Source organism: Gobius niger (assembly GCF_951799975.1).
Source record: "Gobius niger genome assembly, chromosome: 6".
NCBI lineage: Eukaryota > Metazoa > Chordata > Actinopteri > Gobiiformes > Gobiidae > Gobius > Gobius niger.
Genome location: NC_136857.1, coordinates 6,810,794 through 6,828,300, shown reverse-complemented (window position 1 = coordinate 6,828,300; position 17,507 = coordinate 6,810,794). Strand labels below are relative to the sequence as shown.

General features: G+C 41.0%; 1 protein-coding gene across 3 annotated transcripts; it reads right to left on the bottom strand.

The window, feature by feature from the left end:
- Positions 1 to 1,470: 1,470 nt before the first annotated feature.
- Positions 1,471 to 17,314, bottom strand: nfascb (neurofascin homolog (chicken) b). 3 transcript variants are annotated; one of them, XM_079558664.1, is made up of 29 exons: positions 17,254 to 17,314; positions 16,927 to 17,126; positions 14,941 to 15,077; positions 14,724 to 14,843; positions 14,505 to 14,610; positions 14,225 to 14,415; positions 13,666 to 13,788; positions 12,923 to 13,141; positions 12,148 to 12,259; positions 11,893 to 12,080; positions 11,153 to 11,284; positions 10,920 to 11,063; positions 10,713 to 10,824; positions 10,470 to 10,633; positions 9,762 to 9,909; positions 9,346 to 9,470; positions 9,163 to 9,264; positions 7,508 to 7,705; positions 7,277 to 7,347; positions 6,985 to 7,207; positions 5,614 to 5,729; positions 4,996 to 5,206; positions 4,759 to 4,881; positions 3,535 to 3,708; positions 2,792 to 2,923; positions 2,264 to 2,333; positions 2,147 to 2,158; positions 2,018 to 2,056; positions 1,471 to 1,913 (listed from the first exon to the last, which is right to left on the bottom strand). In XM_079558664.1, exons 4-29 carry the CDS (start codon positions 14,797 to 14,799, stop codon positions 1,700 to 1,702), a joined length of 3,525 nt encoding a protein of 1,174 aa, XP_079414790.1. In that variant the 5' UTR covers positions 14,800 to 14,843; positions 14,941 to 15,077; positions 16,927 to 17,126; positions 17,254 to 17,314; the 3' UTR covers positions 1,471 to 1,699. The 3 variants fall into 3 exon arrangements, with proteins under 3 accessions (XP_079414790.1, XP_079414789.1, XP_079414791.1); XM_079558663.1 differs by lacking the exon at positions 17,254 to 17,314 and having other exon boundaries at positions 16,927 to 17,221; XM_079558665.1 differs by lacking the exons at positions 2,147 to 2,158; positions 17,254 to 17,314 and having other exon boundaries at positions 16,927 to 17,221.
- Between the last annotated feature and the right edge of the window lie 193 nt (positions 17,315 to 17,507).

Genomic DNA, 17,507 nt, shown 5'->3' with positions numbered 1-17,507 from the left:
GGTGGATCATACCCTTTCTTGTTTCCTTGTTGCTGATAAGTATCGTTCTATGGGCTATATGCATAAGAGTGACACATAACTTCTGACTGGACTTCCCAATGGCTTCCTTCCTTCCTTCCTTCCTTCCTTCCTTCCTTCCTTCCTTCCTTCCTTCCTTCCTTCCTTCCTTCCTTCCTTCCAGATGACAGCTGTGTCTCATACAAATCAATGAACATTCAAACATTACGTGGCATACAGTGAGTTATTAATGGACAGACACTGACAACATTTTAAAAACCTGAAGCAGCACGTACAGATTTGACTTGATATATTTTGTTAGTAATTACAATTATGAACACAGAAAAAGTGACTGTCCATCAGTGACTCACTGTCCACCGTGTAATCTCTCCAGCAGCCATGTGCCGCTCCCGTGGATACTGTATATAGCCTATAATAAACATTAGTATGATAAAATGAACTATGAGAAATGGGTAAATATATAGTTAACTCGATGGCTTCTTCACAGTCTTTTTCCAACATACAAAGGATTCTTCAACCAAAGTTAGACATGTACATAAATTTAAAAGCTTCATGGCGGTGAATGGACACAGTAGGTGCATTCAGTGAAACAAAAAGACTCTGTCATAATTAAGTAGCTCATCCTCAGGAATGTTGCAGCCTGAACTCGAAATGCCATGACCCCACTGAGTCCTTGTAAACGTGTATAAAAGTGTCATTGTGTGCAAGTCACGCAGGTCCAAGGAAACATGCACCACCATGGCTCTGAAGTCAGACGATCAGATCCTTTGATGACCTCAGTATTTAGTCTTCAGGGGTTTAGGTCACTTTTGGTGAAAGAAGAAGATCAACCGCAAAAGTTTGGTCCTTTTAACTGGAAGGTTGAGGGTTCAAGCCGACCATGAACTTGTGCATACTGTTGTTGTGCCCTTGGACAGTGATCACAGGGAGGCAGCTGTGGCAACAGTCGTATAAGAGCGATGTACAAATCCAATGCATTTTTTATGACTGTACTGCAGAAATGTCTCTTCACTAAAGGTGCATTAAGCAACTTTTTATGTAAAAAAAGTATATATTTGTGCACATTTGACGTTGTAGTGACCCAGCGAATGTATGAGAGGTCAGCATAGCACCTTTACTGTCCGTTACAGTGATCTCTAGGACGCTCCAGGATCAATTGTTTTGAAGGTTTTCACTGCTGACTTTTCACTGCTCTCATCAGAAAACCTCCAAAACAACTGATCCTGGAGCGTTGTAGAGGCCACCATGATCAAAAGTAAAGGCGCCATACTGACACCTCATACAGCCGCTAGATCACTACAAGGTCAAGTAAGCACAAATATAAACTTTTTTCACTTAAAAAGTTGCATAATGCACCTTTAAAGAGCGGCAGTCAATAATTCACTGACACAAGGTTGGAAGTCCGATCCCAGCTCCCCCTGTGTGGTGACCTTGGGCAAGGCATTTCCCCACCTCCAGAGTCTGTGTAGTCCAGTGTAAGAATGTGAATAGGTGAGTGGTTTCTTGATGGGCAAGTGCTTTGAGTGCCTATCGAAGTGGGAAAAGTGCTTTATATTTTAGGCCATTTTACCTAAGCCACATGGTTGAAAGCTCTTCAAGTCTCTTTGCAGCTTTTTGTGTGTTTAAAAAAAAGTAATCTGCGTTTCTTCAGAAATGTCAATATCATCTTGTACACATGTATTTAAGCCAGGGAGTAAATCGTGTTGGGACCTCCCCCAAAGTCCAGGTCCCGGACATCTCTCCTGGCTCCTGTGTACTGTCCAATGAAGGAGCCGTCCTCGTTAAAGGGGATCTCTCCTCCTTCACTGTAGTCCACCAGGCTGTCGTCACTATACGAACGTTTCATCATGGACTCCATAGACGGCTGCCCTCTTTGAATGCCTCTCTCTTCCTCCCTAAAGAAAATAAAAGATGTAGGTAATGAAAAAATGTGGAAAGGCTCCTCCACCATCCATCCATCCATCCATCCATCCATCCATTTATCCATGTAAACCCTTACCGTCGAGGAGAGTAAGGCAAAGTGGACACACGTATTATCCTGCAACAAGAACATTTTGTATTAGATTACCAAAAGTATAGTATTCAAACAAAGAACAGAGATCGTCATATTCATATTTAGTTTCCGTACCTTTCAAGGGACCTTGAGTTGTAAGGTGTAAAAAGAACATGGTTTGGTTAAAAAGAAAAAGGGCAGGGACACTATAACATATCAGCAATGTAATATGTTCTACAACTTGACACTGACCTGTAATCAAATGTCCCCTCTGGCTCTTTATCATCCACTGGTTCGAGGGAAATGTCTTTCTTTTCTCGCACTGAAACCAAAGATGCTTGGTCTGAGCAGCACGTTATAAAAGAGATGTGTTTAAAAAAAAAAAAAATACTAGCGTGAGATGCACTTTCGACAGTGAAAGTATTGGTACAGCATTGCAAGGTTAGCTGATGCAAAATGCCATATTCACCCTTGATCTGATAGCATTACATGGTTATCCAATATTTCAACATATTGCGCTCGTGTGACATCATTAAAGAGACCAGGCCAGGACTCTCTCGCCTCACAGTAAAGAGGTCCTAGGTTTTTCATACCATTTAAAATATCAAAAACATTCTTATTGTACTTGTTAAACATAGATAAAATGTTATGACCCGGCTCAAATCTCTGCAATAGAGATATGTACGCCCGTGCCCTCCATCTAAAATTATGATATCAAATTCCCTATCATGAATGCAACCTATTCAAGCAGCTTTAGTGTGGTCCATGTTGTGGTCGTACCTGGGTATTTGCCTCCCCTGCTCCTCTTGATGAAGCACACAATGAGCAGAATGAGCACAATGAGCACCACCGCACACATGATGCCGATGAACCAGCCCTGAGTCGTGATGTCCACCTGGTCCTGGGCATAAACTGGAAACAGACGCATATACTCACATTAGGGAGCCTCCTTTTCAACATACTGTATGCTGGAGTGTTTCCTAGATTAAAAATAGCCAGTTTCAATTTCCCAAACAAGAATTACAGATGCGAGTAGATTTGGTCACAGGCCACACGCTCTAATATCTTGTTGGTCTGCTTTTAGCTTTGATTACAGCACACATTCGCTGTGGCGTTATTTCAATAAGCTTCTGCAATGTAAAAAAATCCAGCATTCATTTTTCACCAAGATTTTTTTTACTGATGATGGCAGAGTGTGACCACTGCACACAACCTTGGAATAACCTGGTCATTTAAGATGTTCAGATAGTTAGATGATCTTATTCTTTGGTCTCATAGTGTTGCTGAACCTAGACCTGACCAACTGCAGTAACCCCAGATCATAACAGTAAGTTAAATCCAGGAGTCTACCTTTTTTGGGCAGGCAGTATTTATAGAGGTCTAACAACCAGCAGGTATTAAGAGCCTGAATATATAAATAATTGCATATATGAATCACTAATCATGACTCTGTTCCATAGAAATGGCAGCTTTGTTCATTTCCATCTAGCCATTCAGCCCGTTGATTTGTGTTTTTAAATTACTTTCAGTGGTGTAGTGCAGTGACTCCTCTGTGTGCCATTCGCCCAGCCCGAGCTGGGTGCGGGCCGCCACGGAGAACCTGTAACGCGTGTAGCGGTCGAAGCGTCGGATGGAGAAACTGGTGACATTTGGGGGGAACTCCTCGACCCGTAGCTCCTCTCCTCTGGTGGCATTCACTGTGAAGAGAGCGCACATTTCACTGAGCGTCGAGGACTGTGAAGAGCACTAAAGTACTATTTTAAGAGTCCGACCTGCTGCAGATAGCCCTCTCAAGTGTTTATTACCCTCTTGTGATACCTGCTCTTCCAGGGGAGATCTAGTTTGTTCAGTGCTACAGCTCTTACATCACATTGAAGTGCACCATTATGTATAAGGATGTACAGCTTGTGTAATTGGAGTGTCTTTCACTGAAGTATACTATTACACTGGTGACACACCCTGAAAAAAGCCTATATAGCCGGAGCAGCAGGCTCCTAAGAAGTAAAAATACCAGAAATTTAACATACTGATGTACATGTTCCTACTGGTGCTGACTGTTACTGTGTCCTAAAACAATGTTTTGGATGTTTGAAAATTCAAAAATATATTTACAAACTTAAAAAATGTTGCATTGTATGTAGACTTTACTTTAGAAGTAGTAGTTTATTTCTTAGGTCATTATAAACAAAAAAACACATATTAATGATCTTGTACATTATACAATAAGAATACATGTATTCTAAGTGCTAAATGATGCCTAAACGAAAGAGTTTAGGCAGAAGTCAAGACTCATCATGCCTAACCCCATGTACTTTTCCAATCCTACTTCTACATACAGAAGTTCAATCTATAAAGCAATATATATATATATATATATATATATATATGTATATATGTATATATATATATATATATATACATATATAATAAATACGTGAGCAATCAAACTTACAGTATAAAGGGCACCACATAGAGAGAGAGAGCCGTTATTGTCCAGAAAAGACTTCTCGGAAGAAGTGCAGCAAACTCGCTTCTTTTATAAGAAATAGTCTGATCCAGGATCAGACTGCTGTGTTAGTTTGTCAGTGTTTTTGTATCGCTCCCAAGCCAATAAACATAATGATAAATAAACTGGCACCTGTAATGATGGATTTCTAAGGTATTTTACTTTTTTAAATGTTGCCACTTGTTTATATCTGTTTAGTTATAAATCAAAAGTGTGTGACCGCATTGAAAAGTCTGAATACCTGTTTGGTACTTCAGTGTGTAGCCCGTGATGATTCCATTGGGCTCTGCTGGCAGCTCCCAGTCCACATAAATACTGTCCAGATGCCGCTGTTGGATCCGGAAAGACTTTGGAACAGATGGCACTGGCAGAAAAACAGCGGGCCACGGCAAGCATAAACACCGAAGCGCATGTGTTAATTTGTGGGTTTCCAGTGACAGAAACGCAATAAAACTCCTATTAACATTTGGGCGCTTACCTCCTTCAGGTGTGGAGAAGTGGATGTAATTGCTGGCCGGCCCTTCATAGCGGCTGTTGGCCACCACGATGTACATCTTGTAGTTGCTGTAGGGGATGAGGTCAGTGAGGACTCCGGACGGCTCAGGACTGTCTTCTGGAAACGACTCGGACTTCATGCCTCTGTTGACTCGGTGCCATCTTAACTGGCTGCTGTCCCTCCAGTAATAAACCTGGCGAAGCAATGATAAATGTAATTTCGATTGTCCCCAAGGGGTAATTTGTCACCGGGCCACTCGTTCATTATCATTCATTACATAAAAATTGTGTGATTAGCAAAGGATTACGCCTCAGTTTGGATGCTTTTTCTATCCCCTTAATTTGCTCGAAATCAGATATTGAGCATTACATCACTATAGGCATCCACCATTTTAGAGGAAACTTACAAATATTGTCCATAGCTCAACACAATTTAATAAAGCAGAGAAAAGAGCCAGTATCTTCTGGGTCACTACTGATAATACTCTTAGAGGTATGTCACGATTTATTACATAACCCTATTCCCCCTATACATAGCGGTTTTGATGACACAATCACTGAGCTCTAGAGCATTGTTATAGTGAAAGGTAACTCAACCGACCTTGTATTCTTTCAGTTCACCCATGATAGAGCTTTTGTCAACAGGGTCCCAGTGAAGCGTCACCTGACTGCTTTCAATGTCAGACACCCTGAAGTTCAAAGGCGCAGCTACTGGACCTGAGGACAAACAGAGGTGTTTTTGATCAGGTACTGTGACAGCCTAAAGAGCAATTAAAAACTAAATGAATACTATTACAGTGAGCTGCAAGAGTAAACATGATTGTTTACTGTAGTTCAAAGTATTTTATATAATTTGACTATTTTGCGTTTATTAGATCTACTTTGAAGCAAGATGCACTCTAAAATTTAAACAAAACATTTTTCATGTACTGAAGTCAAAGACAGAACACTTTTTGTATAAATGAAGCTTATGCGCAAATTCAACCTGGAAGACATACCAGCTGCATTCATTCATCTCCTCATCACCGGCAGCTCTTCAATTATCCAACCACAGACCCAGCTCAAGCCGCACCTACACGTCAACCAGTCCGTCTCCGCTCCAGCCACTCGTCACACAGGATCTCCTGCTTAAGCCCCCTGGTCAATCACTCAGAGTTTCCCAGCCGTGCTACGACCCTCCTCCACCCCCTTCTCCGCCTGGCTCTCCTCTGCTCATCGACAGGCCTCCCCGGGTCTCCTTCTACCACCACCAGTGTCCAGGCTCCGGGGAAGATGCTGGCTAGCGTTCAATGCCAGCAGCTCATATTGTTCAAGCGATCTTCCGCCGGGGTCTGAGCCCCAATAATGATTCATATGTCAATAAAACGTTCTAATGCCTGTTCTGTCTCTGTGAGTCTTTTCAGGTTGAAAAACAATAGATCCAACAAGAATTGTGCAAGGCATATGGTAGTCATACACGATGCTGACTGACCTTCTGACCCTTCCGACCCCCCAAAGTAAAGCAAAGCTGAACATTTCAGAGTGTCCTTTTATTGTAGACAGCCTAATGCACACCTATGCAATATTCATGCAGTCTAGTCAGTAGTAGATATGCCACGTCTGTGAAGGGGGATGGATCCCCTTGACAAAGGAGAAGTGCTAACTAACACAGATTGACAGATTTGTATACAGTATGTGTAAATAGGAAAAGTTTTATGTCTTTGAGTTCACCCCATGAAAAATGCAATTGCTTGATTTTTTTTTAAGTTAATTATTTTTTATTTTTTATTATTTGTGTATGTATGTGTGTGTGTATATATATATATATATATATATATATATATATATATATATATATATATATATATATATATATATGACTAATTTTGGAATACATTTATTCTGCCAAGTTTGATAGTGAATTGTCTTGTAAACTAATTATAATCCTGGATTCAAGACAGTGTAACTATACTCCGAGTAGTGTGGTACATACGGTCTTCCCCGGAGTATCCAATGATCACAGGAGATTCTGGTCCCAGTCCAAATTCATTGACAGCCTGGATTTTGAGCTCATAAGGGGTAAAAGTATCAGCATCGTAGATGTAGTATCTCAGCCATTTAGTGGTGGCGTTCTTCCATTCTTCTCTGGAGTCTCTCCTCCTCCACCAAACCAAGTACTTCAGGTGTGGGCCGTTCCATTCACGGTAGGACAGAGGCTAAAGACAAAATAAACCCTTTAGTCTTCAAGAATACTAGTCATACATATTTTCATCCCAATACTGTACCTCCCAGCTAATTTCCATGTTATTTCTCCAGGTCCCCACGCCTTTTAGACTTTTTGGAATAACATCAGGAGCTATCAAATAGAGATCCAATGTGTTACAAGCGGTGCAACGTCAGCATTCAAGCAGCGGCTCTCTCTAAAGTGCATTGCTATTGCTATATTTTCTGGGGACGTGTTCCAGGGATGTCCCATTAGGAGGAGGTCTGGGATCCCACTCCAGTCTATTACTTACGTGCACCACTGCTCTGGAAACGCGACGAGGGGCGACTTGGACGACTCGGCCCGATTTCGTTCACAGCTATGACACGAAACTCGTAGTACGTGAAGGGAATGAGCTGCAGAATGACAGAGTTGAGGTTCCCAGGGTAAGACGACAGGTTTCTCCACTTCCAGGGCAACCAGTCATCATCATCGTACTGCACAAAATACTCTGAAGAGGAATGAAATCAGCAGCGTTTAGAAATCTCAATGATTCAAGATTCAAGATTTTTTTTGGTTTCTCTCATCCTTGATTGTGGAGTGGGGGGAGGGGGAAGCTTCACCTAAAGTCTACTCAATCCACATTTTATTCTGTTGTACATTGTATAAACGACAGCTCCCATAATAATACCAAAACTAATAGAAATGAATGAACAGATAAAGTAAACTATACATGCGTGACATCCAATGACATCACGCATTGTTCCGACGGCCATTTTGAATACCGAAGTAGCATTATGCAGTACCACAACATGTAACAATATCTTTACTCAGGATGAAAATGAAAGACAACTGATTGACAGTGGCATTTTTATGTACTTGTAGTAATTGCTCAAAAAGATTTGCCTGGCCTGCCAAACTACATGCTTTTTCATAGATATTTCAAAGACATACAGTCTGGGAGCAAGCATGATCTCAATAATTTCCCGGTGGGCGTGATTGACACACGGCATCAACCAATCAGAGAAACGCTAGATACGTCGCAGAAACAAGTGGCAGGAAGCCTTTCCAAAAACTTCCTTATTTACGAGGAACGCTTCGAACGCTGTTTCTTGCTTCGGTTTTAGGGATTACGAAAGAGCAGAAGAAAACATTGTATCACTCGCCGCGCACGCCATCTCTATTGTTTTGGTAGAGTGTGGTGACGGCTTCCGCCTCTTGGGGGAATGAAGTCCGGCCTCTTGGTGCGTGATTGGACCGATGTGGGTAAAATCGTGAAATGATAGGCTGCGAGAAGCTGTCCAGACGGTTCTTCTTTTGAACAGAAAGGAGGAGTGTCTGGCAGGCAAGGCAACACAAAGATAACCGTTGAAACACAGCTCCAGAGAGCGCATGTTTATGTGAAGAAACCAGCAAATTTACTAAAGATCTGCTTCACTCCTCAGACTAAATTAACACATCAAAGAGAAAACAGAAAACCATTGACAGTTGATTCAATCAACTGTCAATGGTCAATGGTCAATGGCTACAACACGATAAACACATGTGTGGCTCACATCTATGAACACTGGGGAAATAGTATAGTAACTGTTCAGCTCCTCTGTCACATGTTGTAGCCAAGGTTTGAGGTGTGGTTCAGTGCTTTCTCTTGGAGAGGTCGGAGCTGAGCTGTTGAAGTAAACAGCTAACTGGTAGCATGCTAACATCTTAAACACTGACTCACTGGTTTCTTCACCTAAACGTGCACTCTCCGGGGCCGTGTTTTTACTGTTATCTTGTTGAGCAATGATTACTAGTACATAGAACACAAATGCCACTCAATCAGTTGTCTTTCTTTTACATTCTGAATAGAGACATTGTTACACGTTAGTAAGTACTGCATAATTTTACTTCAGTATTCAAAATGGCCGCCATAACAACAAAAGTCACATGACTGAGAGGCATGTATATAAAGTAAGCGCCTCTCACCTGTGATTGGGCTGTGGTTATTGTCTCCAGGGATCCATGTCAGTCTTACAGTGCGCTCATATGGGTCTGAGAGCTGCAAGTCAGTGGGAGGATCAGGCCGATCTAATAAAACAATCGATATTTTATGTTTAATGTTCTATATATGCACAACAAAATGCTTTTCTGCACAAAGACAATAACTACCCATGACCAGAAGGTGAGCTGAGGCAGATTTCTGATCCAGTTCCCCTTTGGCCAAGCACGTGTAGTTCCCCTCATCACGTCTGTTTACATTACTGATGAGCAGATTGGACTCTTCCATGTTAAACCTAGACCGAGCAAAAACATCCATAAAACTGGTTATCATTTACCTGTAATTACTTTATTGAGGCGCATTGTAATTTCCTCATTCAGCACTCCCCATTATTATTTTATTGACCTTTTGTAACCTTCAAAGTATGTCAGTTCAGCTATTCTTTTGGTTTCAAACTAGGCCTTTATACCCGGCGTTTGGGATCAGTATAGATGACTACCAAAATGGCTTTTCAACAATAGAGTACTCCAAGCTCTCACAAACAAAGTGCCTTATTACATAAAATAACGACATGACCGCGACTCACCTCCAGCCGAGAGTAACGTAGCTTTTATCCTTCATCCAGCTGGTGGTGGCAGGTGCAGCGGCGTCCGCTTTAACCACACACTCCAAACGCACATCAGTTCCACGAATTACCTTCAGATTCTGTGGCTTTGAGACAATCAATGTGGGTTCTGCAAAAGAAGCATATAAATTGTATGAGCCCTAGGGGGAAGAAGGTGAGGAGTGTGAGTTTTTTTAATTTTATTTTTATCTGCCATTACAGAAAAACTAAACAAAAAATAATAATTAATAATATTTTTTTTTCCATTGTGACACATCCCAATGGAAATAAATATCTGTAATTTCTAAACAGCATAAGGGTGGATTTTTGTGTGCATATTGGCAAGTGCAGGGTTAACAATAATACAACTTTTTTTTTTTTTTACATTTTTGGTATGTATAAAGTAGTAGTAGAACTATGAGTTTTGAAGTATAGAAAAATATGGAAGCATAGTGATTTTACGGCCGTTAAATGCAGGCCACTTTATGGGCTTATGGGTGAAGTGTAACTTTTTTAAGAGGGTGAACTGAGGGTTAATTTTTATAGCATTGCCTCCAAACAAAAAAACACATTCTGCACTTGCAAAAAGTGGTCTGCTCTGTTAGGTTTGAATTGTTGCCGTTTGTTTTTCAGCGTCTTAATTGTACAGTGACCTTGAGTGTCTATATATGAACAAAACAACATGTATACCTTTGACCTCCACCTGCACTTGACTCTCGTCTCTGCCCGCGATGTTGCTCACCACACAGATGTACGTGCCCTGGTCCTCGATGCGAATGCGCTTAATCTCAAGGGTGCCATTTCTGTGGTTCTTAAAGCGATTTCCTTCTAGATTCCCCTGTCCATATTTTGACCTTTGCACGAACAGACATTATTACAATAGCACAAAGAACATGATGCAATATGTTTTTGTTATTTGTAACTGTGTCTTACCATCGTAGTTCAGGCACAGGAGATCCAAAGTACAGACAATCTAAAAAGGTCGGTGTGCCTTCGATCACCTTGATGTACTCACTCCTGGGACTGAGAATACGTGCTGTTGCATCTAAATACAGGAACATTGACGATGTAACAACAAAGTCAACGTTTGCGCTCATTGCCTTTACAACAGTCAGGCTCAAAGTTGTTTTTTTTACTCACGCAGCACATTAACAAAAGCGTTGGCCAGTAGATATCCAAACTCATTGGACGCATTACACTGATAGACCGCAGTGTTTTCTACGGTAGCGCTGCGAAAGGCAAGAGCGTCTCCCGATACGTCTCTGTTGGGTTGTTGAGTGGAAACTGCATTGAAATATGTAAGATAAATGCAGAGTTAATAATGAAAGGGCAAGAGGGGCGAGAAAAAGATTGTGCATTTCTTCCAAACATACATTCAATTGGTTCTCCATTTATAAACCACTCAATGGTGGGGCGAGGGACACCATCTGCTCTGCAAAAGAGGCGTCCATTCTCCTCAGGGGCCAAGATCAAGTTAGTGGGTTTCTCCAACCAGAATGGGGCCGCTATCAAACACCACAATGATTAGTTATATGACTGTGCATACTAGTAAAGCTTTTCACATAATGCCAACTCGACTGGGTTTATTATTAATCTTAGTCTTCTTGGTTTTAAGTCAAATGATAAGACTGGATAAACACACAAGCTGAAGCTGAAAGCATGTTTAGGGCTCGATCTTCCACCTGGCGCAACAACATCATTGCTCAAGATGAAGTTGGAATCTTGCTTACAAACAACGGTGCACCAGTGGGCTTCACTTGAAAAAAAAAAAAAAATTATATAGCTCTAGCGCCAGAAATAAAGAGCAAACTCCACACTGCCGAAAAGCGATCAAAACACTAGCACTTTAAATAATTGGAGTCTAATTTGTAGGGCAGACAAATTATATAATGACTCAGCAATCCACCCATAGGCTTCCAGTTTGTGTTTATACAGTCTTCTTATATGACCTAAGGGCAAGAAGAAGCTTGAAGAAAGAGATGAAATAACTCGATCTACAATATTTGCAAATCTCGACTACAATGAAAATATTTCTGGACGATCGAGAGCCTGCACGAATATTGCTGTGCATACTTCATAAATATGTAGTAGCCAACATAGGAGTATGCCTTACCTTTGACTCTAACTGTGATGGTGTGCTCGATGTACCCGAGTTTATTAGTGGCTCTACAAACGTATTCACCGGAGTCTTCAAAAGCAGCCTTTGGGATTTGGATCAGCTTGTTAAAATGCTTTACTTTCATCCGCGAAGTCACTTCGAGACTGCCACCGTCTTTGGTCCACGTGATATAAGGAGTTGGCCTGATAAAGAAATAAAAGTGTTTTACCTATTTGAGTAGAATTATTTTAATTATGCACTTTTACTTACATGCCTCCAGCGATGCACTCCAGCAGCAGCTCCTCTCCCTGCAGCACCACTCTGGAGCTGGATGAACCGGAGGGCGACAGCCATGTGGGGGCAGCCTCCACCACGGAGCGGGCTACAGACAACAGCAAATAGCAGCTTTACTTAAAGATTGCACTGTTTCAGGAGGTGCCTATGACAGGTAAGACTATTTTTTCACTAGACCATATTTAATACAATCATATTTAGGATCCAAGGGGGGGGGAAAAAACAATAATTCTTGATTTTGCCTTTTTGTTCATGTTTTTGCTTTGCAACTATAACAGATATGAAGTTTTATAGTTGCATGCTGCTCTAAAGAGTGATCAAAGGTATTACAGGAAAAAAAAAAAAATAGAATATTCCAATCCATGTTAGCACACTCACCACAGTAAGTACAGTAGCAAAAAGAAAACAAATCAACATATCTGAAAACAAAACAGAGAACTTTAATTGTAAGTGGGTTATCACTGATGCAATAAAAGGCCATAACACCCTGCTTAGCCGATCAAAGCTAAGCAGGGTGGAGTCTGGTCAGTACCTGGAGGGGAGACTGGAAGGCGGGAATACGAGTTTGAAGGTAGTCGAAGGGGCTAATGGGGCAGCTGTGCCTATATACATACCTTACCACAACTGGGGATGGAATAAATGCATGATGCACCAAAATGTAACATTGCTTGTTTCTGAAAGTTTGTTTTGATCTTGATGTGACTGGGTTAGAAAGAAACTCAAAGAAGACAAGAATCGGCAGCGTACTCACTTATAAGCACCTTTACGACCACCGGCATCTTCTGCTGGATGATGTTTTTGTACGGGAAGCGTGTGTTGCAGCAGAAATCTGACACAGAGTCGTTGAAAAGTATGTTGGAAAAATACAGGTCTCCATTGACTCCCATTGAAACTCGGCGGTCCTGCGGCACTGCCTGCATAGTGGGGAACGCCGTCTGAATGGGCCAGTTAAAAGGTCTTGCATAGGAGCCTGCAAAAAGATGCGGAAAGTAATAGGTTACACTGTACTTTTAAAGTGAATCAGTAAAAGATTTTCCTTTATGTTGGACAGAAGATAAATAAGTGGAAAATTGTGTTTAGATGAACTATTGCACTCAGATCTAAGTTGGTAAGTTGCCAATATTCAGCCCGACAATGTTTTTGAAACTTGTTAAATACATTATATTATTATATGTTTTTATTATATTTTTTAACAACAGAGAGATTAAACCTTCAGGTTGGTATGTTAAACGTGTCCATTGTCCAATCAATCAAAGAGATGGTATTTTCTTGACTTTATACCGCCGTTATGCTAGAAAACCTGTAGCTTCTTGATTTTTTCATTACATAAATGAATAATTAAAACACACACGCAAAAAAGTACATTTAAAGATGCATTATGGAACTTTTTATGTGAAAATAACTTGATATTATTGCAAGTTTTCCCCCCATCCCCGCATAAAAAAGTTTTATAATGCACCTTTAAATACAGCTGAAGTTAGTACAGTGTCTTACAGCTCTTCATCCAGTAGGTTTCAGGTCTGGGGGGGCCCAGTGGGGGGTCACATGGAAGGACCAGCGGTTTACCAGCACTAACCACCACAGGCTCCTGGATCTCCCTTGGCCAGACAGGCGCTCCTAAAGTGCCAAATGTATTAGATTAGAAACACTTCATGCTTCATGGTGCCAAATAAAAGTGAAAATAAGAAAATTGAATAAGCAACTACTTATAGCAAGGAAATAAGCGGGTTCTCATTTTTTATGAAAGAGGCAGAGACACAAAAACGTCCATGTAATGTTTTTAGATTATGGTGCCAAAGATCTTTTACAGGCACAGAATTGGAATGAATAACTGTGAATAAATAAACATTGCAAATGAAAATAGGCTACTTTTCTGAGGATGATGTATGAGAGCTAAAATTAATGTACCAAAAGATAAATGGACTTTGAACAGCTTGACAGTCCACTTTATTCGGTTGATAAGGGGACTTAGGGTGACACCTGCTGGCTGCAAGAGGTAATAGCAGTTTCCGGCAACGTTGAGAGCTCGGGGATAGATGATGTCTGAACTTACTGTAAAGCATAAGCCTTATTTTATTGGAGTACGCGGAGCCGAACTGATTGGAGGCAATGCACTGGTACTCGGCTTCGTACTGCTCGGGATTGTACTTGGCGTAAATATCCAGCGTCCCCGAACGCCTGCGCATCGACGTCTGGGGATCACGAGCCACGTTGAAATATTTCCCATTACGCCTCCACGAGAAACTTGCAACATTAAATGAAACAAAGAAAGAAAACATGATAAGAAACACTCTAAAGCTTTCTGTTCCAAGGTCAATTACGAACGGTCTTACATGGGAGAGGGGTTTCCTTTGGCCTCACATTCAATGACCATGGTCTCCTTAGGGTCAACAATGTGCTCCTTCATAGACTGCTTGATAATGGTCGGGGGCTGTTTGACTATAAATGGAAGTAACAAACCACTTAATAAAACAATGTGAATAACAACAGGCCAAGGTCGCACTTGACTTTGCACCAGAGTAACACTGTAACATTTTATTGTTTGTTTGTACCTTCTAGAGGGACTTCAAACATCCACACATGTTGCCATAAAAGCAGGAAAAGCAATAGTTTAACAGGTTCGTCCATGTTTGAAAATAGGATCAGGCCATAATTACTGATGCTGTCTCCCACTGCAACAAAACAAGAAATGACAATAACCTTTTCAAAACAACTTTGGGGCAAGAGGCCTTTAAACTACAGTAATAGATAAACCGCTCAAGCACTTACCTTCCCTTTAAAGTCAAATCAGGACACTCTCCTCTCACCACCGCTTTTGGACTTTTGAGTAACATTTTCCACTGAATTGTTTCCCTTTAGCAAAGTTTGAAATTAATAGTGGTCCTCCGAATGCCGGGTCAGGAAGCCTAGAGCAATCGAAACATTTCATTAATACTCTGTTTGTCTCTGCCAGTGACACACTGCCCACCCTTCTCCATGAATAATGAATGAGAGCCATACACCACCTACAACTCACCACTGGCATTGACTCTCATTAATTCAAACAATAACTTTGTCAACACTATACTGTCTATGGAATTAGAAACATTCTTGGTAAATACTTTGAGATATTTAATAATAAAAAATAATAAAAAAATGCTGGGGAGTGATGTCTTTGATTGGACAACTTTGTCCTGCTCTGGAGAGATACCAAGTTGTAAAGCAATTGTTGGTTTTGATTACATCAATTTGTGGGTTTATTGTTGAGTGGGGAGAACACAACATAAAGGCAGCTTTTGTCCCAGGCATATGAATATTACAGTCACATGCTGCTGGTGGGGAGAAATGGTGGGAAAATGTTGGAATGCTTTGCATCATTTCCGAAGAAAATATGTTGGCAGCCTAACTTTGACAAGTTTTAGTAATCTTTATGCCAATCCCAAGCTCCAAGTTTGGAAATCAGCACAAACTAAGATATAAGATTTTCTGTAATTAACTTTCTGAAAACGTTTTTCCAATTTTGATTTGACCAATTAAACATAGTTCAAACATGCTGGCACTGATCCTCTATGTCAGAGGTAAGCAGGTTTGCTTTGCGAAGGGCTGTTTTTCTTCATCATCAAAAGACTAAGGGCCGAACTCCCCAATAGTAGCCCGATGTAAAGACATTTTAAAGGAATTGACAGTATTTTTCACATTTTTGAGTACTTAAGCAAGCATTTGATTTCTGATTTCTAAAATGTTATTTCTCAATATCATCTTGAGGGCCAGAGGTTTGATGATGGAGGGCCGGATTTGGCCCCCGGGCCTGACGTTGCCTACCACTGCTCTATGTTGACAGTGAACGCATCACGACATGCGTCTCACATCAGCAGAGGGGCGTGAGCCCTGGTTTTGAGAATGGGCTTTTCTCTCCATTTACATTTGAGAGCTGTAGGCTTGTCCGTCAGTAGTGATCAGTGCCATGCACCAGATTGCACAGTCAAGAGGCAGAAAGGCAGACAGAGCTGGCTGGGTGACCACAAGAAGGTCTCTGTGCTCCAGGGTCTCCTCTGGCACGTGTTAGTGTGCCCTGGATGAGAACAGATGGGCTGTAGGAGGGAGCATTTACCACACAAGCTGTGCACTATGACATCACACTGTCATGACTGACGAAGTACACAATGTACGACAGTAACTCATCCACTGTGACCAATCAAATGCTTATTTAACATGATTCAGGTAATGAGTATTGCATGCTGAGGAAGAGAGGGGCAATAATTGACAGGTTTGAAGAAAACTGTGGAGAACAAGACTAAGTTTATCAACCACTGGTGTTTGTGACCCCCAAAGGGCCCACTCAAACTGCACAGAAAATATGCATTTATTGCTGTATTTTTCACCAATTATAGTCAACACAATGCATCACTGGTGCACTTTGAATTGTTTTAAGCAGATCTAGTCACACTTAAGCTTAATTGCATTGTTTCCCCATATTATCTGGTGACCCTTTTCAAAATGATCTCACCACCAAGAACATAACATGATATCTTTAATAGATCAGTTGAGCTGAATTTGTTGTATAAATGATAATTACACATGGTGAAGGCTAATGTGTGTTAGTTGGGTATAATTAGGAATGATGAAGTTTGTCATCCTGATCTCATTCAACCCTATTATTTAATCCTACTTTAACGGTAACACATGGTCTGTAGCATGATAAGGGATAAGTGTTTTTCTCTGTATTTAAGTCTTGTATTCCTTTCCTGCATGACTAAAGTATAGCTAAAGTCTTACCTATTTGCGTGTACTTTGATCCCTCTCTGCTCTGCTGCATGTAGATCCTTATGTCATGTCACAATGACAAGTCCAAGACATCCATGTGCAGCAGTGTCTAACAACACTGGAGCAACTTCGTCAGAAACTCTGTCCCACGCTTCAGTCACACGTCTCCACTATAATAAATCCATTGTGAAATGCACATGTAAACATTTGCACTGTGTTCGGAAAAAAAATGACACAAAGTTGAGGGTTCTCGGGTTCACACTAAGAATGTACTATGCTAAAAATAAAATCATCTGTCATTTATGTATAAAAAAAAGAAAAGCACGGCAGTATACGCACATTGTATCTTTGCGCTGGCTGGCACAAACACACGCTCTGTGGACAATGGGCCTCTCTGTCAAGCCAAGCTATTGTGAATTAAAAGGATACAGCTCCCAGACGTAAAGAGGGAGTTTCAACCCTGAAGAATGATTGGATATTCCTTTGTGGAGAGAGCATAATCAACAAAGCATTTACATTTGTGAGAAAAATGAAATAACGCTGTACGCTTTTCAGCAAATGGTTCTAGAGGTCTAAATTGCAAGGAACAAGAC

Coding starts and splice junctions, on each gene's coding strand:
- nfascb (XM_079558664.1), bottom strand. CDS start 14,799: ATGGACGAACCTGTTAAACTATTGCTTTTCCTGCTTTTATGGCAACAT. Junction 14,611..14,723: donor GTTTGAAGTCCCTCTAGAAG/GTACAAACAAAC, acceptor TTCCATTTATAG/TCAAACAGCCCCCGACCATT. Junction 10,634..10,712: donor CCTGTGCCTGAACTACGATG/GTAAGACACAGT, acceptor GTTCGTGCAAAG/GTCAAAATATGGACAGGGGA.